Source organism: Pinus tabuliformis, chromosome 6, assembly GCF_031772625.1.
Source record: "Pinus tabuliformis cultivar Carrire ecotype Pingquan chromosome 6, CPIR1, whole genome shotgun sequence".
Lineage (NCBI taxonomy): Eukaryota > Viridiplantae > Streptophyta > Pinopsida > Pinales > Pinaceae > Pinus > Pinus tabuliformis.
Genome location: NC_142292.1, coordinates 1863904376 through 1863932099, shown reverse-complemented (window position 1 = coordinate 1863932099; position 27724 = coordinate 1863904376). Strand labels below are relative to the sequence as shown.

General features: G+C 38.4%; 1 protein-coding gene across 3 annotated transcripts in view; it reads left to right on the top strand.

Moving 5' to 3' along the window:
- The window catches only part of LOC149266541 (nucleotide pyrophosphatase/phosphodiesterase-like), a 396678-nt gene that overhangs the window by 162543 nt on the left and 206411 nt on the right, over positions 1 to 27724 (top strand). For all 3 annotated transcript variants that reach the window (XM_089430684.1, XM_089430676.1, XM_089430680.1), the window contains exon 6: positions 7873 to 7965. In XM_089430684.1, coding sequence (XP_089286810.1) covers positions 7873 to 7965 — 93 coding nt within the window. The remainder of the gene's footprint in view (positions 1 to 7872; positions 7966 to 27724) is intronic.

Below are 27724 nucleotides of genomic sequence, written 5' to 3'. Positions count from 1 at the left end.
CAAGTAATTTGCTTGAAAGTAAAATTTGTTTCAAATAGACAATGACAATAAATTGCTCCAATATTCAAGATAACAATGTAGCATAAAATTGAAGCATGTATTCAAGTGCTCATGAAACAATTTACCAAGGTAATTGCTCTTCAAAATCTACCACACAAGAGTTAGCAAACAATCCAAACAATGGCTGCAAAATAAGTTAAGTATTAATGGAAAAATCAACAAGATAAAATGTATATGTACAATTATAATTCACAAAAGGCTAAGCTAAAGAGTGAGAGTAAACTCTCCTCTTTTCTTAGCCATCTTCAAGTTCTTAGATAGCAAATGAAAAAAATGAAGTACAATGTTTTTTTTAAAAGAGATTTAAATTTAGAAGTTCTCGGCTTGTGCACAAGCTATGTGCCGAAATCCCTGCAAAACCACTTTGTAAGATAAGACTATGAAGGTTCAAAGAACAAATGAGAGCTCCTTTATGAATGTATCAAGAGTGGGTTGGTCTCTCCAAAGATTTCCCCTCACGCTTGATTCTGTAATCCGATGTTCCCTCTACAAAACTTCAATCAAGAATTAGTTCCATATAGATTTAGCAATAAACAATGAAAAGAAACTCTAGAGATTTATTTAAAACCAACTAGGGCATTCTATACCTAGAGCATACTTCTAAATCAAATGTCAATGCAAGATAGCTCTACATTAACAAATCTACAAGAACATATGGAAGCAAATTAGATCAAAGCATGAGTAAAAGGAATTATATCAATGCTCAACAATTCATCACAATCGAAAATGAGGAACAACTCATGAATGAAACCCCAAAGTTTTTATTGATATTTTTGAAAGTGTACAAGGCAGCAGCGCTTCCGCAACCACAATAGCTAGTAACAATCTTCTATAATGTGAGAGCCCATGGCTCTATTATATAGAGAGTTGGGAGCAAATCCCAATGAAGAATGACAATGACAAATGGCATTGGAGCCAATCCCAATGTAGAAGTGATTAAACAAGTGGCATGAGGTGACAATCCCAAAGAGAAATTCGAATTTGTTGAATAGAGTTCCAGTGCCAAGTGTAAAAATCGAATTCTGGCAAGTGGACATCATTTTATTCTTCCCTTATGTGTCAAATTCGAATTTTATGGTGGAATGACAAGTGTATATGGGTGGTAACCCATGTGGGGACAATTTCCCACAAAAATCTCCACCAAATATTCTTCCAAATCCTCCCAAATGTGCATTAACTTCACAAATTCGAATTTCCAAGCAGTTTTTTCATTTAATACCAGAAATTCGATTTTATTTGAGCACATGTCCTTTCCTTGATTTTAGGAGTCCACATCACCTCAGGACTTCACTTTAACTCCCCCATAATTTTCCACCTCATTTAGCATGTGTGGATATTTATTTAATTTTTGGCTTAATTAATTGCTAGATTTCCCACTAAACTTAGGAAAAGTGGGTTTTGAGGGTCCAAAACACATTATTAACCCCTCAAAGTGTGTTATAGTAGAAAGTTGAGGGTGAGAGGTGTAATTTTGATTACTCATACCCCATACAACTTCTCTAGACTACACTTATTACAATTTAAATACAATTTTATTTGCAATTTTTGACCTGCGGGAAATCTTAAAAATGACTACTTAGACCTAACCAAATTCCACGAATTTTTTTGTGTGATCTAGTATGGTAATATACATCGACTCTAGACACTAAGATGTGTCAGAGGCTCAACCTTCAAATTGTCACCCCGGCTTTGGGGTAAAACGTGAGTGAAAAAACCTAGAAAATTATCCGCCTCTGAAAAAGAAGGGATAATTAACTAGATAAAAAAAAACACTTTAAGGTGTACTCGTTTGCTGATCAAGTCCCAACATCCTAGGCCTGCTACAGACTCAAAACTCATCATTACTAGTATCACTTATTACAATTCCCCCTAGGGTGTGGAATCTGGGTACAAAAAAGATGATGAAAAGATAGAAGTAGAGTTAAAAAACTCTGTTGACTGATGATATTTGATGGTACAAGTGTTCTCTGGATCATCTTTGGGCATGGAGTCTTCATGTAATCATCAGGTGCCACTCTAGTGGTCAACAAAACCTAGGCTCCCGTAGAGAGTGACTCAACATCAAAACAAAATGCACCAAGGTTAACTCTTAGGACCAAAGCCAATTCTTACTCGAAGCTCCTCAATTCCCGGAAAGGGGGAATGTAACGTTACATTCATGTTTCCACACAGAACCAATTGTAGCCAAATGACCTATGTGCAAAAGCAGTTTGCAGTTGTTCTTAACCATCCAAGAGTCCTCTTGAAGGGGCCCTGTTACAAGATCTATCACCTAGTGCAAAGTTTTACTAGGTGACTTGTTGTTGCACAGATTGTCACGACAATGCTCAGACCGGGGGCTATCACCCTGATCCCCGATCTCTCCGTTTAAGCCTGTCTCCTGCGGCTAAGGGGGGTAGACCCTATAGGAAAATGGATGACCAACTGTGAATCAGTTGGTTTAGGAGACACGAAAGGAAACCAGCACTAAATAGATTTTATTAAATTTATAGACCAGTGCCTTATGGAGTTAATGTTTAAATGATTACTTACTAAATGTTGCAGAAATGTAAACCATGTAGAGCAATCATTTATGATCAAATAATTCAAAAAAATATTAAATTTTATCAAGTGCGACAAAATGCTTAAATGATACTCCAGCAATTTAAAATTTCGAAAGATAAAGCTCGATACACAACCATGAAATTTTAAACGCTAACCAGATATCTCATTTATGTAGCTAATCTTCGAAATGATCATTTAAGCATACTAAATCTCATAAAATGATAAACATTAATTCCACATCAAAACTTTAGCTTTAGCAGAGAAGATAAAACGTGATAAATCCCTGAGCAAACACTGAATCTGGCAAAAAATTTCCACAATATTTTTATGTTTTTCAGCTAAAACAAAAATTAAATCTAAATGAAACCTAAAAAAAATCTAAATGATATTAAAATCTACACTTAAAAGAAAAGAAAAGAAAATTATGTTTTTTAAAACTTTAAACTTAAAACAAAACTAGAAAAAATGAAAAATAAAATCTAATATAATCTAATCTAAAACTAAAAAAAAATCAAATCTAAATTAAAGTCTAAAGCTTTAAACCTAAAAAAATAAACAAAATATAAAACCTAAACCCTAACTAAAGTCTAAAAAGGGACCTTTTTTATGAATTTTTTTATTTTTTATAATTTTTATGATTTTAAAATTTTAAAATTTTAATGTTTTTTAAAGCTTTAAACTTAAAACTAAAAAAAGAAAAAATAAAATTTAATCTAATCTAAGACTAAACTATAAAAAATTAAATCTAAATTAATAAAAGCTTAAATCTATTTAAAATAATATTAACTCAAAGCTTTAATGAAATTCTAAATCAAATAAAACAAAACCCTAAAGAAAAATATAAAATCGATTTTTTTTTATTTTTTATTTTTTATTTTTATTACAATGTAAAGAATTTAAATTTAAATCTAAATAAGAAAAACGTGAACTAAACTAAAGCAATAAAAGAACTAACGCTTAACTTCTAAACCTAAAACTTACGACTCATATCAAAACCAAAAAAAATCGAATTGGTTATGTGGTTGCAGGCTTGCGTGCGGGCTGTAGAGTTTGACGGCGGCAGCGAGGAGTAGCAGCAGCATGAAAGAGAAGAGGCCCACGCAGGTTTGCAGGTGGCCCGTCGATCAAATAAACTGCGTTAACCCTTGAAATCGAACAGCAGGAGAAAACGGGGCGGCGACAGAGATCAAAAATGATGCGTTTGGCAAGGGTGCAGCGAGATGAGGCTGTATGAGGACGCGAAGAAGGCTGCAAGTTGAGCAGCAATGATGAATGCATGAAAAATGAACGCATAAGAAATCCAGTGTATAATGAAACTCAACTCAGAACCCTGGCCCGTAAAAATTAAAACGTGGTCTTGTCTTTGCAGGCTCGTGACGGCGGAGAAGGGAACGATTGTAGGATGGTAGCTCGAGAAAAAAAATGAATGCGTGAGGATGATTGAAAGACTGCGTGCAGATGAGAAAGCAATGGACACAGAGAGAGGGATGACGCTTCGAGCAAAGGGAGCTACGGATTAGTAAGATTGAACAAGAGCTGCTGGAGGAAGTGTGAAAATAGACGCAGGTTGAGAAGGGCCTCAAACAAGAATACGGCTGCAATTTTTCTTTGAAATGCGGATTTGTATAAATGAGTAGCGATTTGATCAGCTGAATGGGCAGCGTGCAGGCAGAGTTAGAATTTGATGGAGAGCACATAAAAATAAACTTCCTGCAAATAATGAAACCCCAGATCTGAAAACAACTGATATTTGAAACCCTTGGACAACAAAATAGCTTAGACAGACCCTTGGAAATCTTCAGAAAACCCTGCAACTTGTAATGGAAAATCACCCAAAAAATAATATGTGCATAAAAACAAAACTAAAACCTATATCATCTAAATAATTACAGATTAACGACTCTTAAACAGCCAAATGTGTCAATAATCACAGTAATATTATCAGAATTTAATTTTAATGTAAGACGCTTCAGAAAACCCTGCATGCATTCATAAAAAATATTTCGAATGATAAGCCCGGGATCAAGAACTGGCTGGGCTCTTTCAGAAAACACAACCCGGGAGTTGGCTAGTTCAGCCGAGAACTTCCCCTAACGCCCGGTAAACTCAAAACTAAGATTTCCTGCACAGCTTACAATCAACCATTAACATAGAGGGAAAAAACGATAGTGAAACCCAGATCAAATGGAGATACCTGCCACTATATTTCAGAATCTAAACTATCATTCAAACCCCAAAGATCAGACAAGATACCTGTGCCTAGATCAATCTTCATTAAGTTATCCTCAATCGCTGAAAATAAAATTATGCAGAAAAATAAAACAATCTTACAGCATTTCCAGAAGAGTAACACCAGCAAGATTTTTAACCCCAAAGTCTTTCTTTATTGCACAAAAAATGACTACAAGACAGCTTTCTTTAGCACCAGACTCTCAGATCAAAATCTGATCTGAAATGACCCCTAGCACCCTATTTAAAGGAAAAAATTCCCAACGGCTAGTTCGAGTGATCCATGTCAAAACGATCTCGACCGTCGATGAGGATCAAGATATCTCTTAATCTCATCCGTCGAATTTTTTAATGCATTAAAAATTGAAATTCTGCATTTATTTACTCAAAAATATTATTTTGTTATTTTTTAAGTTTTTATTTTATTTTGTTATTTATTTATTTTTTATTTCTTTTCAATTTTTCAATTTTTAATTTTTAATCTATTTTTAAATGGATCCTCGAACTTAGCCTTTGGAAAAATCACCTAGGACCTAGGACTTAGGACTTATGAGGGGATTAAAACATTTTCTAACCCTCAAGACACTTTACATCATGACTTTTACAATTTTACATCTAAAGGGGGAAAACCCATTTGACATAGACCCTCATAGACCACCCAGTTCTGCGACACAACTATAATCTAGCAGATCAACATACTAGGATTCTCCTAAGATTCTAATGACAAAATCCATTCCGGCTTTGGGGTTAGGCTGAAGGAAAACTCTGTCGATCATGGATCGGTGAGACAAAAAACCTTCTGGAACGTAGATTATCACTAGAAAATTAGGTCCACCTAGGCAATTTACATACATGACTCAACTCTGCTAAGATTATTTACAATTCACACATGCAGACTGGGTTTACAACATAATATGATCAAGTCAACGATGACTGTCGAATGGCACGAACACGTCAATCAAGCGCTATCCCTTTTGCGAAGAAAAGGGGGTGTACTGCTGTGGGAAGTTGACACGTAGTGGTCAACATGACCTAGACAATGTGCAACACATAGGAGTGTTACCACTATCACTTTAGTAACTACTCCCCTCTCTTTAGTGAAGGGCACATTTCAACACAAGGAAGACTTCCCTAGTAGGGCTTAGGGATCAAGCAACCCGAGGATCTTTTAGGCTAAATGCCCCCATAAGGACCCTACAACAAAAGTCCACTGGATAAGGGCATGACAAACTAGGTACAGACTTGCAATAGATGGATTAAGTTCAAGATTTTGGTTCAAAGGACCTATGGGTCAATCTAAACACTAGTGGTTAACCTAAGGAGTCTCAAATAGGTTACTCCAACACACCAAATAAAAGAAAACTCAAGGTTGCTATAAAAAAGGGTTTTAGATCAGCAAATGGTAGCAGAACAATAGTTTATAATAGTAGCAAATTTACTGGCTAAAATTGTGTAAAAATTATATGATATGAAGGCTAAATTTAAGAGTTAACTAAGGACAAAATTACAACAAATTTTGACAGTTAATAAAGCATGTGACAAAAGATAAGGTTTGACATCAACACTAAAAAATGGCTGATAATGCATACAAACATTTAAATTACCTTTTCTAATGCACTTTTAAACAAGACCTAACCCTAGGGCATACATCAAGTCATTAAATTCTTAAAACGCAAGATTTTGCTGCAATTTAAACGTAATTTACCATGAGACAAAAGAAAACTTATTTTAGTGTTTTAGAAGAATGCCACAAGTCAGATAGACTAGTGCCTTCTCAATCTAGGAAAAATGGAGTCCAGGATACAAACTATTCTAGGGTTTCTTTGGAATGATTCTAAATCCAAACAAAATTAACTCACCCAAGGGTTTGCAATTTAGGTTCTCAATTTTTCAGACAATTAAGGGAAAAAAAACCTATCGCTATTCTTCAAATACTTGGACAAAGTGTTTAGCTCCTCAAGTCCACTTTAGAGATCGCCAGATCTTCTCCATGCATGAGTTTCCAAGCTTGCCCCCTTACCTTTAAGATACATTGATTGATGTATGTAACATGTACGGAAACCACTAGACAAAGGCAAACCACCAACTAATTGGTGTGCTGCAAAGGCATCTTACCTAATGATGCTAAGTGGCTGTCCCAATCAGCTTTTTAATAGCATTTCCCTCATCTACAATAGAATTTGAGGAAAGTTTTATCGAAGCCGGGGGGAAATGATGAGACTGAGTCAAGGGTATGTTATATCTGTATTTTATATTTTGTATATTTCACTTACCTTGACTATTGGTTTCAAATATCCAACTAATGCTTCTTAGGAATGTTAGTCAAATATGATCTCTTGAAAAAATAGTCTTCAAAATTTGTACTTGTATATTTACCTAATGAAAATAGAGTGTACAGCATGTTTACAATGCTGCGAATTCTGTCTTGCATATTTTACTTTCTATGTGTGTTTCATTTTCTCACACATCAGGGATAAATTAAAATAGATGACATTTGTATCATTTATAGGTTTGGTTTAGAAAATGTTAAATGATATATATTTTCAGAGTGGATAAACTGAAACGAAAGATGTATCATGTACATTGACTTAATTAGGTTAAAGTTTGTGGTAAACATCTTCATAGTGAAAATAAAACTCTTAATTTAATAAAATGGAATTTGTATTCTTCCCATCTCTATCTCTTTTGTTTTTACCATTTTGATTCCTGAATAATAGAAATTAAATATAATTCCTTCAATTTGTTTGCCTCAATCTCTTGCAATAGTTGTGGTTTTAGTGAACACGTGAAACACTGTAAATATATTTTGTTTCAGGCAGTGGGAAATTGGATATATATATGCAATTTCTTTCCACTGGACTAAGTTTTTGACCTTTTAGATTAAACATCATTAACATGGAAAATGAAATGAAATTTTGTGCTCTTTTTTTTCTTTTCTTTTAAACTGCCTTAGCTTTCATAAGTAATGTGAAAGCTGTGAAATTTTGTGGCTCACTTCATTATTGACTAATCCTTTATGCCTTGATTGTTGAACAACAGCCGGTGTTACTGGCAATTTCCAACACAATCAGCTTTTTAAACCCAAAAGCGCCTGTTTATCCACGCCTATCTCAGGGGAAGTTGTGGAATGAAGTAAGTAATTATGTTTTTTAATCTAATGTGGATCTTTGTGCACAACTTCTATTTATCATTGCATTATATCTTGCATGAGTATATTCTACAGAGAATTGATAAAGCATGTTTCTTATTGTGGAATTGAGTTTCAACATATTATTTTCCAAGGTTTCCAACCATTTTTTATGGTAGTGAACATTTTTATCTAATTAAAAATACATCTTATATTTACAAATATTAAAGCAGAAAGTGGAAAGGTATATATAATGGATGTCATAAGCTCTTCCACAGTGCTACTAATACAGAGAAATTAAAACAAGCTATCCAGTCTAGAGATTGGGCATCTTTGATCAGCGGATCATCCTTTGCTAAGAGCCGATGGTGTACCTCATCACCACATATAATAAAAAATAGACTGTGAGCTAACCTCATGTTCAAAAACAGACTTGCACCTTATCATCCATAGAATGAATAATGCCGAAATCTGCAGGCGCTGCCATATCCTAGAGAGGGCAGTACGATCTAGAAAATGACATTCTCCAAACAATCTGTTACTCATGATTATTTGGAGATGTTTCTGGTCCCCTTTTTTGCGTTATTTCAGCACTGTTACAGCAGATTTAAATCTAAGAAAGAAATCTGATCTCTGATTTAGAGACTCTGGAAGCTTTTAACTTCAACTTGCATATTGCAAATGTTTTGACAAAGGGGATCTTCAAGGTGAAGAGTTTGGGCAATGTTATCTCTCGGATTCTCCCTAGAGGAAAAGTCCTAACTTTTCTAATAGGAAAACCTAAGGACAGAACAGGGAGGCTGCCCACTGTCACCTCGGCAGCCTTGCCCCTCACTTTTAGGTCTTGGAGGATGGTTTCCTATCTAAGGGGGCATTCCATAAACCAAATCCTAAGTTTATCGTTTTAGTACAAATGAGTGAAGGTGGCTAGGATTTGATTAGGAGATTTAACTTACAGTGCTCTCACCGTGTAAATGCGGCTAGTGTTTCCCCTATTTGACTCTAAAGAAATGAGGACAACTGACAAAATGGACATTGAGTGGGTTCTATGTTACTTCACTGTTTTGGACACCCTCAAGGTAGGTGAACACGTAAGAAGACATAATGCAAGGAAGAGATTGCCTAACTATACACACTGCACACTGCATTTATAAAAGTGAATATATTCCTAAATTGGAATGATGGATCAATCAATGGAGTATTTAGTGGAATGATCAATGGAGTGGTTAGTGGGTGGTTTATTACAGTTTGTCTCCTCGATTGAGGGATTACAATTAGAAACATACAATATGATACATTGCCACTTGTCAACTGCTAATTCTTACCATATATGATACCACCCCATATGGGGCCCTATTGGCATGTTTCTATATTCACCAACACCCATATAGAATATTGTTGATGTGTTCAAAATGATGAGCACTTTCTTAGCCTTCTATTTCCTCAGCTTAACCCTCATGTACTATGGTTCATTTTATTCAAATGCTCTAAATCATAATTAGAATCGAACCACAGTTAACAAAATTACTGATTTCACTTATGAGCCAATGCCCACATGTACCTATGGGAAATTAATTCCACTTGTAGCTGATGTTCTGCATGCAATGATAAGGTAAATAATCAATATTATACCAAATTGAGGATGCTGATACATGGGGAGGCATCTTGGCCATGTGTGGAGGGAAGCCATAAAACCTCAAGGGATATCACAAGGGATATCAGGCTTCTTGACATAGCGGACCCTACCCCAAATACTAAATGTATAAAAGGATTGCAATACAAATATTTCTTCTTGTTTTTACGCCAACTTTTAATTGCTCGATTAATTGACGCCAACTTTTGATTGCTTGATTAATTGACTACCTCAGTATTGGTACTAGTATTCCTTTGTTTTTATTCGACTACTTGTAGGACAAACTTAGACAACATCTATTTGCTTAGTTTAGTTATGTTTTGGCTACATTCTTTGTAAGGAAATTACTTAGTTCAAATATTGAATAATTGAAAAGATTTAATAGAAATAAAATTGGAATCCTCGCAAACATTAATAGTAAATGTGAATATTAATTAAAACGTCATGGCAACTTCTAGGAGATGTCTGTTTTATAATTACACCAAACATTTGGTGGGGTATGAGTCATTTCAATAACTTGTATGTATTTTCAAGTTTTTATTTTACATCATAATATCAAATCAGTATGTTATTGCCCAAATTGTATGTGATGAAGAAGGGCCTAATCTACAAGGTATAATTTGAGGGGCAATTTCTAGGAAGGGCAACACCACCACCTTAGCAACCTATCCTTTGCACTTTAGACTGGTTCTCCTCCAACTCAAGGGGTATCCCTATTGGGATTCTTGAGACCAAGCAATAAAGTAGAAGGTGAAGTTGAGAGTAGCCTTAGTGAAGAAAGGTGTGGAGTTTTTTGGGTTTTTACAATAAGTAATGGAAGAACATAGAGATTAGTGCCAAATCCAACTAGGGAAATGGAGTCAAGGTGAATCAAATGGTGATGAAGTAAATAAGAAGCTCTCCAAAGGCTGACCAATTTTCTTCAAGGATTAGGGTTTGAGACTAGAACCAAGAAGAAGAATAATCCCTCATCCAATTAAGATCAACAATGAACTCATGGTCTACAATAAGGTAACCTTAAATGGAAAAACCTTCACCGTCCTAAATAAACTATGACTTGATGAAATTACATAATACTTCAGCCAAAGAAACATGAAGAAAGACAAAGGAAGAACAAGGACAACCTCTAAACTTCTTCCTTCCAACTGATAAAAGTTATTCTTCAATGGATTGATTTTGAAAGGCATGTAGAAAACTTTAGCATTATGCCATTAATCCTTATGTATCAAATAAAATAAGTAAATAGAGGCTTCAAGAATTGAGAAGATTCATCCACAAAGAGAAAACCACTAACCCCATAAATTCTCCCAAAATTCCAATCATGAGTACAAATGAGGAAGTGCATGTCTTAAATAAATGATGTTAAACTTCCTTTACAATAAAATAATATTATCTCATGTGCTTCCTTAGATCTAGCCTATGAAAAATAAAATTACAACTAACTATTCTAAAACAATAACAAAATAAAAGTGGTCAACCCACATGTTCAATGAATAAGATGAGATAAACCACCAAAGAAGGGTCATTTCCTCCAAAGAAAACAAAAAAGAGGAGGATGAATAATGCCCCTACGATGCCAAATTTAGCCTCCAAAGGCTCCTAGATACATGTAGATACTCAACATCCTCTTCAAAAGTAAATATATACCCTTATAGAAATCCTCCAAGGTGGTTGAATAGGCCTCCAATGGTCAAAACATTCCCAAAGTGGTGATATAAGAGCCTCCAAGGGGTTAGGTCTTTCAAAGCAGCTCCATAAAAGTGTGCTATAATATTTTATAACCTCCAAAATGAGTCTCAAGTGAGTGCCCCATGGCCATACTATGTTAAGGCACATTCATGAAGTATAGGAATGACTTTCCAAGTCAAACACTAGTCATAAAACCCCCAAACTAGCATATTGATGTCCAAGTGCATGGGGTTGACCTTTAAGCTCAACTCATGATAAAAATAAACTCCTCGAGCTAAGGAAGGTGGCCCTCCACATCAAATTATGCCATGACAACACATGAACATCATGATGTCCGCACGTGCGTCAGTGTTATGAACACAAATATATATAAAATAATAATAATCATTATCTTAATGAATTAGTGATTAGGAAAGGACATGTTCCAAAGGACACAAATCTTCATGAAAGGGCATTTGCCTAGATATATATACAGGGCCCTCATTGTACAATTAATCATATCATATCTCTTTTGTACTCAAACATTTATGCATAAATATTATTAATCCCGTGATGGATATTCTCATAGTCTAGATATTTTGAATATTTGTTGTTGATTTGGGGTAGCATCGGATGTGCTCTAGCCACAAAAATTGGTGGAGAGGCTAAAGCACATGAGATCTCCAACACCCAGAAATGGTTTGGGCAGAATCTAACCAGTTTGGGAGATATTAAAATAATTAATATTTTTAATGGAGTCCCTAAGTCTAAACTTAGGGAAAATAAAATATTAATGTGAATTAATATAAATTGAGTTAGAATGGTCCAAAAGTCATGGATCAAGCCAAACCTATTCTTAGCCGTTGATTAGGGACTTAATCTCGACCGTTGAATTGTCAACGAGAAAAGTATAAGAGGAGGCTTGAGGGTCAATTGGAGAACACACCGAGTTGATCAAGAATTCGATTTTCTGGGGCAGGGCTTGTTGAGGAAATCGAAGGAGTGATTAGAGTTGTAGATGAGGGGCAGTGAATATAGTAGCAGAGAGGCAGATATAGTACTGGGAGCGTCAGCGTAGAAGCTAGGAGAGGGTTGACGCAGAGCCAGCTAGAGGCCACGCAGAGGTAGCTAAGAGCTGCGCAGAGCCTGAGGAGGGCCAGCGTGGGAGATGCATAGGCTCCAGAGGTTGACGCAGAGCCCCGAGAGGCTGACGCTGGGCCAAATAGGTTGACGCTGGGCCAGAGAGGCTGATGCAGACCCTAGAGGTTGATGTTGGGAGGTTTCGTGGGGCAGATTGGAGCTGATATCTGTCTTCGACTGAGAGGTGCTACTGCTTAGGGCATTCTCTGTTGGGTTAGCCATTTCTGGCACCCAGATTGTATTCTGAAACTGCTTAATAATAAAAACCTCAGATAGCTGCACCAGTTTTCCCGCATTGGGTTTTTCCGGGGACATTGGTCCAAAAATAACGGTGTCACTTGTGTGTTTGTTTTGTCCTTCAATCGATGATCTGTATGTGTTGAGACTGTACTTGTATTTATTTTCAGTATTTACATGGTAAATAACTTGTTAATTAACAAAACAAGTAGGAAGAAATAAATAAGAAAGTACAGGAAGGATTTCTAACAGTTAGACTTAGAAATTCCAACATTTGTGTGATAACTTTTGTTCATATCATTTGGTATTAAAGCCACTGTGATTAGGCCATTAGAGAAGGTTAGATTAAGATTGGAGTGAATATAGCCTCTAGGGAAGACCAAAATGAATAAATTATTAAATAATAAAAGATTTAGAGTTGAATTCAAAATTATAAAATATTGAATTCAAATAAACTATTAAATAATAATAGATTTAGAAATGGAGTCAAAAACATTTAGAATTAAATGCAATTAATAAATTTGGATGGGAATGTCAGAATGATACTGATATTTAATTATTTAATATTGACTAAAATAATAAATTATTAAATAATAAGAGATTTAGAGTTGAATTAAAAAATAATAAAATATTGAATTCAGATAAATTATTAATTAATAAAAGAGTTAGAAATGAAGTCAAAAATATTTAGAATTAAATAATAAAAGATTTAGAGTTGAATTCAAAAATAAATTATTGAATTCAAATTATTAACTAATAAAAGGTTTAGAAATGAAGTCAAAAACATTTAGAATTAAATGCAAATTAATAGATTTGGAAGGGAATTTGAATTAAAACATTGAAAAATCAAGATGGAGAAATTTAAAATAGGGAATGATTAAATTAGTTAAGAACCTTTTGTTTTTTAATTGTCAAGAGGTCTAAGTTCATCAAAGATTACATCAGGCTTGACCTGTGGCTTGAGAAACCATGACCCAGGGGCATCTAAGCCATCAAAATCACCCGGGGATCGCACCCAGTCTAGGCCACACAACCCTTAACATGATTGGATTTTTTCCCACGGAGTTTCAAACTGGTGACCTTCACATCACAAAGTGACTTAACAATACACCCCATCACCATGTATTCTACGCCCCATGGGAAAATTAGTTAAAAATTTGATTTGAAGGAACTAGTCAAAAATTCTATTTTGTAATAAAAGGCTAAAATTAATATTAATTCAAATTTATATTTGGAATTATAACTTATTTTATTAATTAATTCAACTATAGGAAAATATTAGAGATAAGAAATAACAAAATTTAATAAAGTTTTATTAGAATATATTATTAAAATTTTTATTAGAATATATTATATTATATTATATTATTAAGAGATAAGATTAGAAATAAGTATTAGCAAATTTTAATAATTTTTTTATTAGAATATATTATTAAAATTTTATTAGAATATATAATTAAAATAATAGAAATGAGAATGATTTGGGTCAAAGTAAGATATAAAAAAATTGAATAAGGTGGCAAGATTATATATAACTAGAGTAAGAATGAGAAAGGAATAAGATTAATTAAGGATGCTAAGAGTTAAAGAGATTTAATTAGAAGAAAAAATAATCTTAAAAATGAATAGAAATAAAGTTGTACATGAAAGGAGGGCTGAGGAGAAAGGGATAAGAAACTGTTAGAGAGGAAGAAGAGAGGGGGTACGAGGCTTAAGAAGGTGTTGTCGCACAGAATGTCTAGGCACCACGACAACGACCTAGATTGCGGGTTGTCACCCTGATCCCAATCTCTCCATTTGAGTTGTCTCCCAATAGCAAACTAAGAGGGGTAAACCCTATGGAAATGGAATGAGGGAATATTAGTTGGGAACCAACCAATTTGGGGGACATAGTTAAGCAACCAATACTTGTCTAGATTGCGCAAGAATTTGAAGGATTCAATTTGATTAGAGGAAAATGATACCAGTGCCTTGTGGAGTGAACTATCTTGTGAAGGAAATAAAGTCCAAGTAATGGATGGGAAATTGTTGCTGAATGTTTCTACTATCTTATATGCAAATGCAAAACTTAAAGCTATGTGAAATGTAGGGACTTGGTTAATTTTAGTTAAATGTCTGTTCTAAGTTTGATCCCTTAATGTTTCTATCGACCAAGCTTATACTTGGAAGTAAAATTTTAATGCGCAAGAACTAGCTTAGTATGCAAATGAAAAGTGAAATGATGTGATGGCGGAAGGAGGACCTAAAAAATGAGTTATTTATGAGATATTTCGTGAGTGTTTTTTAACTTAAGGCTCAGAAAAATGCTATTAATGTGAAAGCAAATACTTATATCAGCAATGTAAAATATGAAGTCTGCACAAGTAATTTCGGAAATCACAATAGGAAACCAATGTAAAATGTTGGAAATAAAACACTTTATATTTAGAAATCCATTTGTTATGAGGTACTCAATCAGAGATCATTAGATGCATAAGTAAAACTAAATTAATGCTTCTTGAATGAGCACGTAAAAACAAATGTACTTCAAGAATTAAATTAAGTGTTTAAACTCAGATCACAACAATTAGATGCAAAGTCTGAAATATCAGTTCTAATAAGCTACTCTTAAAACAGATGACAATGCCAACTATTTATTTTAAACCAGTGATCCTATTACCATGCAAGATTCATAATTTTTCTATGCGTAACAGCAAAAAATTCAAATGACAAACTGACAATTAATAATTTAGAAAATTTCTAAGTTAAACTATTTCCAATCTAGTGATGCATTTGATCTTAAAACTCAGAAATAAAATACTAAAAAAGCAGTGAAATAATGTTCAGAAATTTGTTAATTAGCATGCAAAAGCTTCTGAAAATGATTCTATTTCTGAAATGTACTGCTGTAAAAGATGGAAACTAAATTTGCTACTAAACTTCAACTAATTGATACTCTATGCCAGTATTAGTCTTTCTTTCAATCAAATAAATGAAATGGGGTAAGGGTTTAGAGGATGTGCACCAGTCAACCCTTAGGGGCTTGAAGATACTTGGAGATAAGCTGCCCAAGTCATTAAAGATCTTCAAATCCAAATGCCAACTGAAATTTTTTTTTGAGAATTTTTTTGTTAAAAATTTTTAGGGAGATTTTTAGTAAAAATGTATGGTGAGAGAGGGTAAAGGAAGAGAGACTTGAGGGTGAGGGCCGAGAGCTAAAATCCCTTGAGGCCGAGAGGTGGGATGGATAGCGAAGGAAGGGGAGGTCGAGAAGAAGGGGAGGCCGAGAGTTGGAGGGCGAAGGAAGAGAGGGCCGAGAAGGTAAAGGGCCGAGAAGGTAAGGGGCCGAGAGTGAGGGTTGAGAGTGAGGCTGAGAGGAGGATGAGGGAGAAGAGGTAGTGGTGGAGAGGATGCTATGAGGGAGAGAGGGAGGTCGTAAGGCTGGAGGGATAAGGGAGGTCGAGAGCAGGCCGAGAGGAAAGAAAGGGAGGGCGTGAAGGAGAGGGAGGCTGAGAAAAGGAGGCCGTAAGCGAGGCCGAGAAGGAAATAAGTGGGCCGAAAGCTGGAGAGGGTCAGTGCAGGGCCTCTAAGCCCTAAAAAGAAATTTGCCCACGATCTTTCTGAATTTTTTTTTCAACCTGCAAATAAAATGGAGATCAGATCATTCCCTATAGGGCCTAGATCTGTCTCTGAAATCCACAGAAATCATCTGCAATCTTTAGATTTGTTCCTGCACAAACAAAAGATAGAAAACCCCAGAGCGTGTATATACAAAAATATGAAATACCCAAAACCCCAATGAATTAAAAAATTTGAAATTTACAAAGCTACAATAATATTCTATAGAGATAGCAGATCTGCAGATCAAAACCCATTATTAGCTAGATCTAAACAATTTTATACAAATTTGTAAATAAACCGGAGATTTTTAAGAGGCACAAGCCCAAGAAAAACCCTGCAAATACAATATTTTGTAAGATGACTTCAGAAATTAAAAACAATAGGCTCTTTAGATTCTGTGATCTAAGAGTCAGTTGGTCCAGCTGAGGACTTCCCCAAACTCCCAAATCCTAAATAATAACTTCTGCACACTTAGATCTGATTGTTAGATTAATAGAGATTCAAAATAATCATAAAATCATCAAGAAATAGAGATACCTGCTAGTTCTATCAAATCAAAATGATATTTTAAAAACCCAGAAATCTATGCAAGATACGTGTGCATAGATCAATCCTCAAAGGCTATTATCCAACAAATACGAATGGAAGCAGTTGAGTATTAAGAGAAATATTACCACATAAATCTGAAAGAGGAACACCGCGGTCTGAAGCCTTTGCCTTTTATTAACCAGAAAAAAATTACAACTTTCTCGGAGTAAGTACACGATTCAATAATCGGATCCAAATAATGGAAAGAGACCTCTAATATATAGATAAATTCTCCAACAGCTAGATGGCTTGATCCTTGTCAAAGCAATTTCAACCATTGATGAAGATCAAATGATCTTTTAATCATCGTCGTTGAAATTAAGTTACATTTTGAGGAAATTCGAATTTCACTTTTAATTTCTTTTTAATTAACTCAAAAATGATTATTTTGAGTTAATTGCCACAAAAAAGTTGACTTTGACTTAACTTCTAAGGCCCAAGGGTCCAAAATATCTTGAAATTTTCAATATTCTCTTGGTTGGGGATCTCCAAAAATAAAAAACTTTAAAACCCACAAATTTTAAATGTTGGAGGATTTAATTTTTCCTAGGACCTAAATTAATTAAATTTCTAGCTTTAGCATTTTAGTTTATTTTAGCCAGAAAATTTAATTAATTGATTCATGAGGGGATTATTAATTTTTTCAACCCTCTAAAACTTTAGCATTATAGCTAAAATATTATTTACATCAAATATTACATTTCTAACCCATGAAGGGGGAACACCCGTTCGTTATAGACCCTCAACATTTACCCATTTACGCGACACAAAATATGATCTAGTAGACTAAGTGACTTGTAATAAAATAATCTAACCAAATAGCTAGGATTATTTCCAAATCACTTTTACAGAGACTCGATAAATAACTCTAGGACTCATTTAAGATCCTGATGACAAAATCCACCATAGCATTGGGGTTAGGCTGGAGGGAAAAACTCTACCGATCATCTGTGTTTAGAAACACACATGAATCGGTGAGACGAAAAACCTCTTAGGATAGAAATCATCATCAGAAAAATAAATTTACCTAGGTTGTTACTAAAAATTCCTACACTCGAAGGAACCCCTACTGCAGCAAATCTGAATCTACTTCACCTACTTGATTTTAAATTACATTCATCAAGTTATTCATCTGAATACTGAAGCAAATTACTTCTGTAGCCTACACTAATTAATTATTTGATCTCATGAAACAAAAAACAGAGCAAAGAACAAGATACATAGGACACTTATTTTTGGACACAATAGTCCCTGGAAAAACCCAATGCGGGAAAACCGGTGCGACAGTTCTGATGGTTTATTATTATGCAGGAGAAATATTTGAATACAAATCTAGGATGATCTTCTAGCAATCCTTTATAGAGAAAATATTGGCGGAAAATTTGAGTGAGTTTTACCTCACTTCACTCGGCATAATTCGACTGATCTGACACAAGACTAGCTAACCCCGGCTATTTCTGCGTTGACTCTGCATTAGCCCTGCATCACCTTCTTTGCCATCTGCGTTAGCTCTCCCGGCTGTTCTCGCAGTTCGCGGCTGTTCCGGCAGTTTGCGACAGTTCTGGTAGTTCCCGGCAGTGCCGACAATTCTCGACTGTTTCGGCAGTTTGCGGTAGTTCCGACAGTTCTCGGTAGTTCCAACAGTTCTCTGCAGTTCCCATTGTTCTTGACAGTTCTGGATTCTGTGTGACAGGCGAATTTTCTGCATCAACTCTCCTGGCTACTGCGCTGCCTTTGTGTCAGCTCTCCCGACTGTTCCAGTAGTTCCCGACAGTTTCGACTGTTCTGGTAGTTATGGATTCTGCGTCAGCTCTCCTAGCTACCACGTTGCCTCTCTGCAAGCTCTCTCCGCCTCTCTATTCAGTATTTTCCGGAAAGTCCTTCTCCCAGATTCTCTCTGCCCCTTAGCTGCAAGATCTCAGCAATCGATTTTCCTCCTGAAAACTTCTCACCTCAGAAAATCGATTTCCTCAATCTCTCTGTGTGTGTTTCCAAATGAACCCCAAGCCTCCATTTCATACTTTTCCTGCTAAGTCTTCAATGACCGAGATTAAGTCTCTAATTAACGTCTAACATTAAAAGATGACTTGATTCGCCTTCTAGATCATTCTCACCCATATTTTGATTAATACGCATTAATATTTTAAGTTTCCTAAGTTTAGACTCCATTAAAAATATTAATTATTTTAATAAAATACAATGCAGGTGAATTTCACCAAACGGTTTCTGGGTTCTTTAGAACTTATGTGCCTTAGCCTCTCCACCAATTTTCAAGGCTAGAGCACTTCCGATGGTGCCAAAAAATAACACTCTCTCTTAGCGAGGAAAGTGCTCTAGCAACAATGTCCACCTGCATGCTGCTTTGTTTCTGAAGCATCTCCTTTCTGTTGAAGTTTCTAAGTTTACTTAATTTAGAAACCCTTAATGCACTTTTTCTGATTTATTTCTACCTACTTGTTACTTTTATTTAACAAGTTATTTACAAAGTAAATACTGAAAATAAACACCAGTGCATGTTCAACATATTATAGATCAACAACTAAAAAAAACAAGAACAAACACATCACATGACACCATTACTTTTGGACCAATGTCCTCGGAAAAAAACCAATGTGGGAAAACTGGTGCAGCTATCTGAGGGTTTTCTTATTAAGCAATATCAGAGTACAATCTAGGTGCTAAAACTGGCCTACCAAACAGAGAATTCCCTTAGCAGCTATACCTCACAGTTTGAGAGAAATCTCCTGGCTGAAACCCCGGAAAACCCTTTCGGTAGCTCCTTAGCAGAAAACTGCTCTTGCAACCCCAACGTCTACCCAATTTGGATTGTGTCAGCCCCTCTTTGTCTCACGCTGGCCCTGCGTTAGCCTTTGTTGGCCTGCGTCAGCCCCAAGGAGGTCATGCGTCAGCTCTGGGAGCCTCTGCGTCAGCTACACTGGCCCCTCTGGTGCTCTGCACAACACTTGGCTACCTCTGCGTGAGCCCTTGCTGGCTCTGCGTCACCCTCCTTGGTTGTTGCGTTGCTCTCCCGGCACAATCTCTGCCTTCTCTGTTTCTCTGTACTCAATGCCCCTCAGCTGCTCTCCTGATCACTGATTCTATCTCTCTTAGCAAACCCCGCTTTAGAGAATAGAATGACTGATCATCTGGTGTGCTCTCCAAGTGACCCTCAAGCCTCCTCTTATACTTTTCTTGTGGACATCTCGACGGCTGAGATTAAGTCCCTAATCAACAGCTAAGATTGGATCTGGCTTGATCCATGTCTTTTGGACCATTCTAACATAGATTCATATTAATACACATTAATATTTTATTTTCCCTAAGTTTAGACTTAGGGACTCCATTAAAAATATTAATTATTTTAATATCTCCTGATCTATTTAGAATCTGCCCAAACCCTTTCTAGGTATTGGAGATCTCATGTGCCCCAACCTCTCCACCAAATTTCGTGGCTGGAGCACATCAGATGCTACCCCAAATCAACACTCCCTCTTAGTGAAGACTATGCTCTAGCAATACTCCTCACTGAGTATTACTCTGATCATCCGGCATCAGTACCTGTGCTGATGCTAGGCCTTCCTGCCCAACATCCTCTGCACTGCTGCCTCCTGTACTGCTACCCATGGTTCTGCCACTGCCACTACTGCATCTGTACGACAACTCCCTTTGCATCCGTGCTGCGGCTGGTCCTTCCTCCCAGCATTGCATCTGCACCACAACTCCGTCTGTATTTGTGCTGCTACTGGTCCTTCCTCCCAACACTGCATTTGTACTGCACCTCCTCATCATGTTACATCATGTTGCCCACTGTTGCACTGCAACTCAGTTATTGAGAAGTAAGTAACTGATCTCCCAACTGACCTCCCTGTTGGGCTAGAAACACCCACTGATGTCGAAGCTCCCTTTGCCGCTGACAAGTGCTCCCTCTCTCTGACCTCTACGTTGCTGCAACAACTCCCTGCATCTCACACTGTTGCACACCTCTCTGTGCCTTCCTGCATTGGTGCAACACTCCCGTGCCTCTCGCACTGTTGTAGCCTGCTAGCTCTGTGTTGTCTCAGGACTCCTGCACTATAGCTCTCTCTGCCGCTCCATCTGCATCTGTCTCTACCTGACTCAGCCAGTCCTGCTACTCCTCTTCGGGGCTCTTGTAGCAAGGTCTAATCTAAGAGGTTGGGTACCTCAAGGATCCTGCCCCTCATTGCCTGTAGTCCACCTGACTACAGCTCGATGTCTCCCCACTTTTGCTCAAGTGGTGCGTGTGCACTCATGGCACAGTCATCGTCTATCAAAACTTCCTTCTTTGCCCGTGCTGGCGCTGCCTTAGTCTTGAAAGACTCTCCCTTACTCTTCTTCCTTGGGCACTGGGTCGCATAATGATCCATCTCCCCACAGTGGAAGCATGGAGAGATCTTTCTTCTCCGCTTCTCCTGCTTTCCCTCAGATGCTAGGGCCACATCCTCCTCCTCCTGCTTGACCTTGATCCCTTTGCTGCTGCTACCTGTCTTTGATTGCCGTCTGATCTCTTCTTAGCGAAGAGCTGCCCACATCTCGTCCCAAGGTAGGAGAGTCCCTCTGCCCAGGATGCTCTGGACAAACACTTCCCACTCTTCTGAGACAACATTCAGGGCTGTCCTCACCATAAGCTCCTGATCCGGTGTCGCTCCTATAGCAGTCAACTAATCTCGGATCTCATTCAGTCCTTCGAGGAAGGAGTCAATTGTTTGACCCTTCTTCATCTGATACAACCTCATCTGGTTCTTGAGCAACATTCTTCTCTGCACAGAAGTATGCTGGTACAGGTTCTTGAGAGCCTCCCACATCTCAACTGCCATTTCCTTCTCGACTATATGTGGTACCACATGATCCTTGATCGCGTCAAGGATAATGCACTTGGCCCTCGCCATTGCCTCTTCGTACCTGGCGTTATCATTGGGGTCGACTGGGATAGCTATAACCTTCAAGGCGAAGTTCTTGACACGATTCCTCTGAAGCACTGATAAGATTTTGGCTTTCCAGACTGTGAAGTTCGATGCTCCGTCCAGTTTATCCTGATCTCTTACCCCGTGAAGTGCCATGACGCTCCTCTACTTCCCCCTCCTGGAAGTTCTTTGTTCGACTCCTCTGAGTCTCTACTTCTCGTCTGGAAGTTCTCTTCTGGACGACCTCTGAGTCCTTCTTTCCCTCCTGGAAATCCTTCTGTCGCTTGTCGAGATGCCCCCTACTCTAATTGTCTTGTGCAACTGCACTGCTGATCCAGGTTCCTCGGCTAGAAACCCTCGGTAACAACTCCTTTGGCCTTGCTCTATCAAGTACTGTTCTGACTACAGTACCTCACTAGCTCCACTCTGCAATATTCCTGCAACCTTCTAGACCCCAGCAACTGCCTTTCCGTGAATTGCGTTAGCCCCTCTCTGGCTCACGCTGGCCCTGCGTCACCCCGGATGGGTCTATGTCAGCCCTGGGATGCCATGCGTCAGCCCTAGGATGCCATGCGTAAGCCCTCTGACCCTCTGTGTCAGCAACGTTGGCCTCTCTGAGGCTCTGCGCAACTCTCGGCTTCCTCTGTGTGGCTCTGGCTGGCTCTGTGTCACACTTCTTGGCTTCTGCGCTGCTATAAGCAACTTCTGTCACCTCGGGACAGCTGTTTTCTGCTGCTATTGCTCCGCTCGACTGATGTCTTTTAGTCCTCCTGTGATCCGCAACCTTGCTCTGATACTATGTTGAAGTTTCTAAGTTTACTTAATTTAGAAACCCTTCATGCACTTTTTCTGATTTATTGCTACCTACTTGTTATTTTTCTTTAATAAGTTATTTACAAAGTAAATGCTGAAAATAAACACCAGTGCATGCTCAACATATTACAAATCAACAACTAAAAGAAACAAGAACAAACACACCACATGACACCATTATTTTTGGACCAATGTCCCTAGAAAAAACAAAATGTGGGAAAACCGGTGTAGCTATCTGAGGGTTTTCTTATTAAGTAATATCAGAGTACAATCTGGGTGCCGAAATTGGCCTACCCAACAGAGAATTTCTTTAGCAGCTATACCTCACAGTTTGAGAGAAATCTCCTGGCTGAAACCTCGGAAAACATTTCCGGCAGCTCCTCAGCACAAAACGGCTCCTGCAACCCCAACGTCTGCCCAATCTGGACTGCGTCAGCCCCTCTCTGTCTCACACTGGCCTTGTGTTAGCCTTTCTTGGCCTGCGTCAGCCCCAGGAGGCCCTGCGTCAGCCCTAGGAGCGTCTGCATCAGCTGCGCTGGCCCCTCTGGTGCTCTGCGCAGCACTTGGCTGCCTCTGCGTGGCCCTGTGTGAGCCCTTGCTAGCTCCGCGTCACCCTCCTTGGCTGCTACACTGCTCTCCTGACACAATCTCTACCTTCTCTGTTTCTCTGTACTCAATGTCCTTCCGTTGCTCTCCCGATCACTAATTCTATCTCTCTTAGCAAACCCCGCTTTAGAGAATAGAATGACTGATCATCTAGTGTGCTCTCCAAGTGACTCTCAAGCCTCCTCTTATACTTTTCCTGTTGACATCTCAACGGTCGAGATTAAGTCCCTAATCAATGGCTAAGATTAGATCTATCTTGATCCATGTCTTTTGGATCATTCTAACACAGATTTATATTAATACACATTAATATTTTATTTTCCTAAGTTTAGACATAGAGACTCCATTAAAAATATTAATTATTTTAATATCTCTTGATCTGTTTAGAATCTGCCCACACCCTTTTTGGGTATTGGAGATCTCATGTGCCCCAACCTCTCCACCAAATTTCGTGGCTAGAGCACATCCGATGCTACCCCAAATCAACACTTTTTGCACTGCTGCTGCCACAAACACTGTGCTGCTGCTGCTACTGTACTTTTGCTCATGACACTGCCACTGTCATTGTTGCATCTGTACTACAACTCCCTCTCAAACGCTGCATCTGCTATGTTGCTAGCACTGCCACTGCTAACACTGCATCCATATTGCAACTCAGTTGTTGAGAGAAGCAACTGAAAAACATACAAAATTAGTTGAACTTAACTGTGTTCAACATAATACAATGAATGTTGGAATCTAACTGCTGTTGATTTTGACCCTCAGAAATTTCTGTGCTACTGCTGACTCTTGCACTGTGCCAACTGCATTGCTGCCAACCTTGCTCTGCGCTGATCAATTTTTGGTCCCCAGCTACTGCATCTGTCCTCCAAACACTCCATTGCACCATCTGAGACTAAGTCAATTTCGCTACTGCTGAATCTTGGGCTCCCGTAGTAAGGAATTCCAAGAGGTGGACTCCTCAAGGATCTTGCCGGCATGTAGTCCTCCCGACTATAGCTCAATCTCGCCCCATCTCCCTCCTGGAGATGCATGGGCACTCATGGAAAACTCATCCTTGTCAATCTTTGCTGAAGCAACCTTAGGATCATGTTTCTCATCCTTATCCTTTTTCTTCAAAGGACACAGGGATGTATAGTGGCCCATCTCGCAACAACTGAAACATTTCACCTTCGAAATGTCTTTCTTTCGCTTCGGCTTTTGCTGTCCCTTCGATGCTAGAGCTACGTTCTTCTCCTCCTCCATCTTTGTGTCACTCCCACTGTTGCCATTGAGGTTGACCTTTACTAGGTCCCTCCTTAACTCCTTCTGTTGAAGAGTGTTCAGTTTAGCTATGTTCTATGCTTAGAGCAATTTATTTCAATTTTCACAGTTAGCTCAATATCTTTCCAGATTAGCAATCACATTAGTATTAAATTAAATTGTAGATAGAACATAAACATAAATCACAGAAGACAAGCCAAGACAAGAGGACACAAGATGTGGCACTAGCCAGGGACAAACCTCAATGTGGGGAAACCCTTGATCAATTCTTCTTATATGTTCTTCAATAGTTCAGCAGAGAGAGAGAGATAGTACATTTACAATAGAAGTCAACACTTTGACTTATCTAGATAAGAGCATAGATCATCTCTAAGAAGATGATACGTGAGATCAGTTGAAGACGTGCTGCTTCAACTGATTCTCCAAGGTGACTCCCTCACCTATCATAGTGCTGCATCTCGTCAACATGCTGCACCTCACCGTGCTGCACCATACTGCACCCTATGTTGCACTGCTGTCACATCTGCCACTGTAGAAACATGTTGTCATACAACATGTCTCATGTGCTTGCCACAACTATCCATGCTGTCCATGCTTGCCATGCTGCACCATGCTTGCCATGCTATCCATGCTTGCCATGTTGCGCTATGCTGTCCATGCTTGCTGCCCCATTGTGTCACTGCTGCACAATGTCATTGTTGTCCCATTGTGCCACTGCCTCATCATTGTGCTGAACATTGTGGCACAATATTATCTCTATCCCATCATTGTTCTGTCTCATCATACTGCTATCCCAACATCTTACAGTTGTCCCATTGAACATTGCAGCATTATATCACACTGCTGTCCCAACATCTTACAGCTGTCTCATTGAACATTGCAACACTATATTATATTGCTGTCCCAACATCTTACAGCTGTCCCATTGAACATTGCAGCACTATATCATACTGCTGTCCCATGCATTTTAGCAGCGCTATGTAGCCCAGCTGTCCTATAGCCCAACTGTCCTATTTACTTCGCTGCTGTCCACAACACTGTTGTTCCAATGCTGCCTTTACTGCTGCTTATATGGTGACTGGTTAGGGCATCTAGCAGCGCTTACACACCCAGTTATCTGTCCACAAATAGTAGCATATTGCTTCTATTCTCCTCGGCCTAGTTGCTTGCTTATGGTGCACTTAACTGTCTTGTCCCCACGCTGTCCCTTTGACCCTTCACATCAACGTCCTCCTTCTTCTTGAGCTGCCTTAGGATAGCTTCGTTAGGGCTGCCTTTAGGTTTTAGTGAGGGCAGCCTTTAGGTCTGTGTTAGTAGGGACCAACGTATAGGTTTAGGGCTCCTCCATAGCATTAGGGATTTTATTCATGACTGCGTCCTCTAGAATCTAGATTAGGGCAGCGTATTTCTTCTTGACTGCGTCTAGGGCAACTTCTTATCCTCCAACGTTTAGGGCTTCTACTCCTAGATTTCTCTTCCACTAAAACCCAAGACAGGTGGAGAGAAATCAAGATAGAAGTGTGTGTGAGAAATGAATCTCAAGTCATCTCCTTTCATACTAAAACGTTGAGCACATGTGGGGTTTATTTGGTTGCTGGCCAACCTTGACGAATTGTTTTATAACACAAATAAATTCATAACTCCATGAATACTTATCAGAATCAGATGATCTTTAGATCAATCCTACACCTCTCAATGAGAGGGATCCAAAAAAAATATCAGCTGTCATAAATAAGATGACCCACATGGAGTTTGGCCCTAGTTGCCAATTTTAACACTCTCTCTCAACTAGGGAGAACTCCATCCGCTGATCCATATGTCTGACTGTACTATCTCTGCCATCAGTGCCCTGCACTGCTCTGCTCTGCTCTGCTGAACCATGAAGAAGAAGAATTGATCGAGAATGTCTCATACCATTCTCTACTGACCCGAAGTCAGTTTTATTGATCCCAGATCAATATCACAAGAGAGTGTCTCAAACCACTCATACTGATCCCAGATCAATGGAGGTCATCCTAGCATAGGGAGTACGGTAGATACAACGATGCGTCCATCGATAGTACTACTATGGTCCCTAACCCCATTTCCCTGCTCATTGGCCAGATGAGAGGTACTTCCCATGAGTCCCAGACTGCATGGGTAGGATGCCTCGACAGGAGAACCATTCATCCTATCCCTAAGTTGCCTCGGGGTATCACAGGGGAAGGCTAAGCCATTCACCCTGTACACAGTGCACCATTAGGGGAGGGTGAGTCGCCCTATGGTCACTGGTTGCTCCAATAAGTACCCCAAGCCCCCCAGAGCTCCCAGAGCTCAATGCATGCAACATGCAGGACCCTCATAAGAGGGTCTCTCAATGACTCCAAGTTGTTTGGGAAAGTCACAAATTTGACCTTTCCCTAGGGCTTTGACAAAATGTCCGCGACCTGTACATCAGTCTCAATGTGATGGAGCCTCCTCGCTTATCGACGTACCATATCCCAGATAAGATAGTATATGATGTCTATCTGTTGGAGCAATCATAGAATACGGGATTCCTCAAGAATCGAATCCCCCCTGGTTGACACAGAGGATCACGATGGTATCCGTCATGTATACAAACAGCTTGCTGAAGAGCTTCCACAACTAGGCAGCTTCACACGAGATCATACTCGTAGCTATGTATTCGGTTTCAACGGTGCTTATAGCCATCGACTTCTACTTCCTACTCATCCATGATATCGAAGCAGAATCCAAAGAAAACCAACACTTAGAAGTGCTCTTGCGATCCTCCACACTGCCTACCCAGTCAGCATTCAAATTAATCATGTAGCTTCACATTTCCAATAGTGTATCTCAATCCATTAGAGATTGTGCCTCGAAGATATCTCAGAAGATTCTTGGCACAAATCTAGTGAGGCTCAACCATATATGAGCTCATCATCTAATTGCAAAACATATGTCCGGACGGAAGTTCACCAAGAACATCAACGCAAATGAGTTTATGAAACTCATAGGCATTTCCCAAATCAGGTCCGACATCACTACCATATAACTTCTGAATGTTGATTTCGGGTAGCATCGAATGTGCCCTAGCCACGAAATTTGGTGGAGAGGTTGGGGCACATTAGATCTCCAATACCCAGAAAGGGTTTGGGCAAATTCTAAACAGATAAGGAGATATTAAAATAATTAATATTTTTAGTGGAGTCCCTAAGTCTAAACTTAGGGAAAATAAAATATTAATGTGTATTAATATGAATCTGTGTTAGAGTGGTCCAAAAGACATACATCAAGCCGGATCTAATCTTAGCC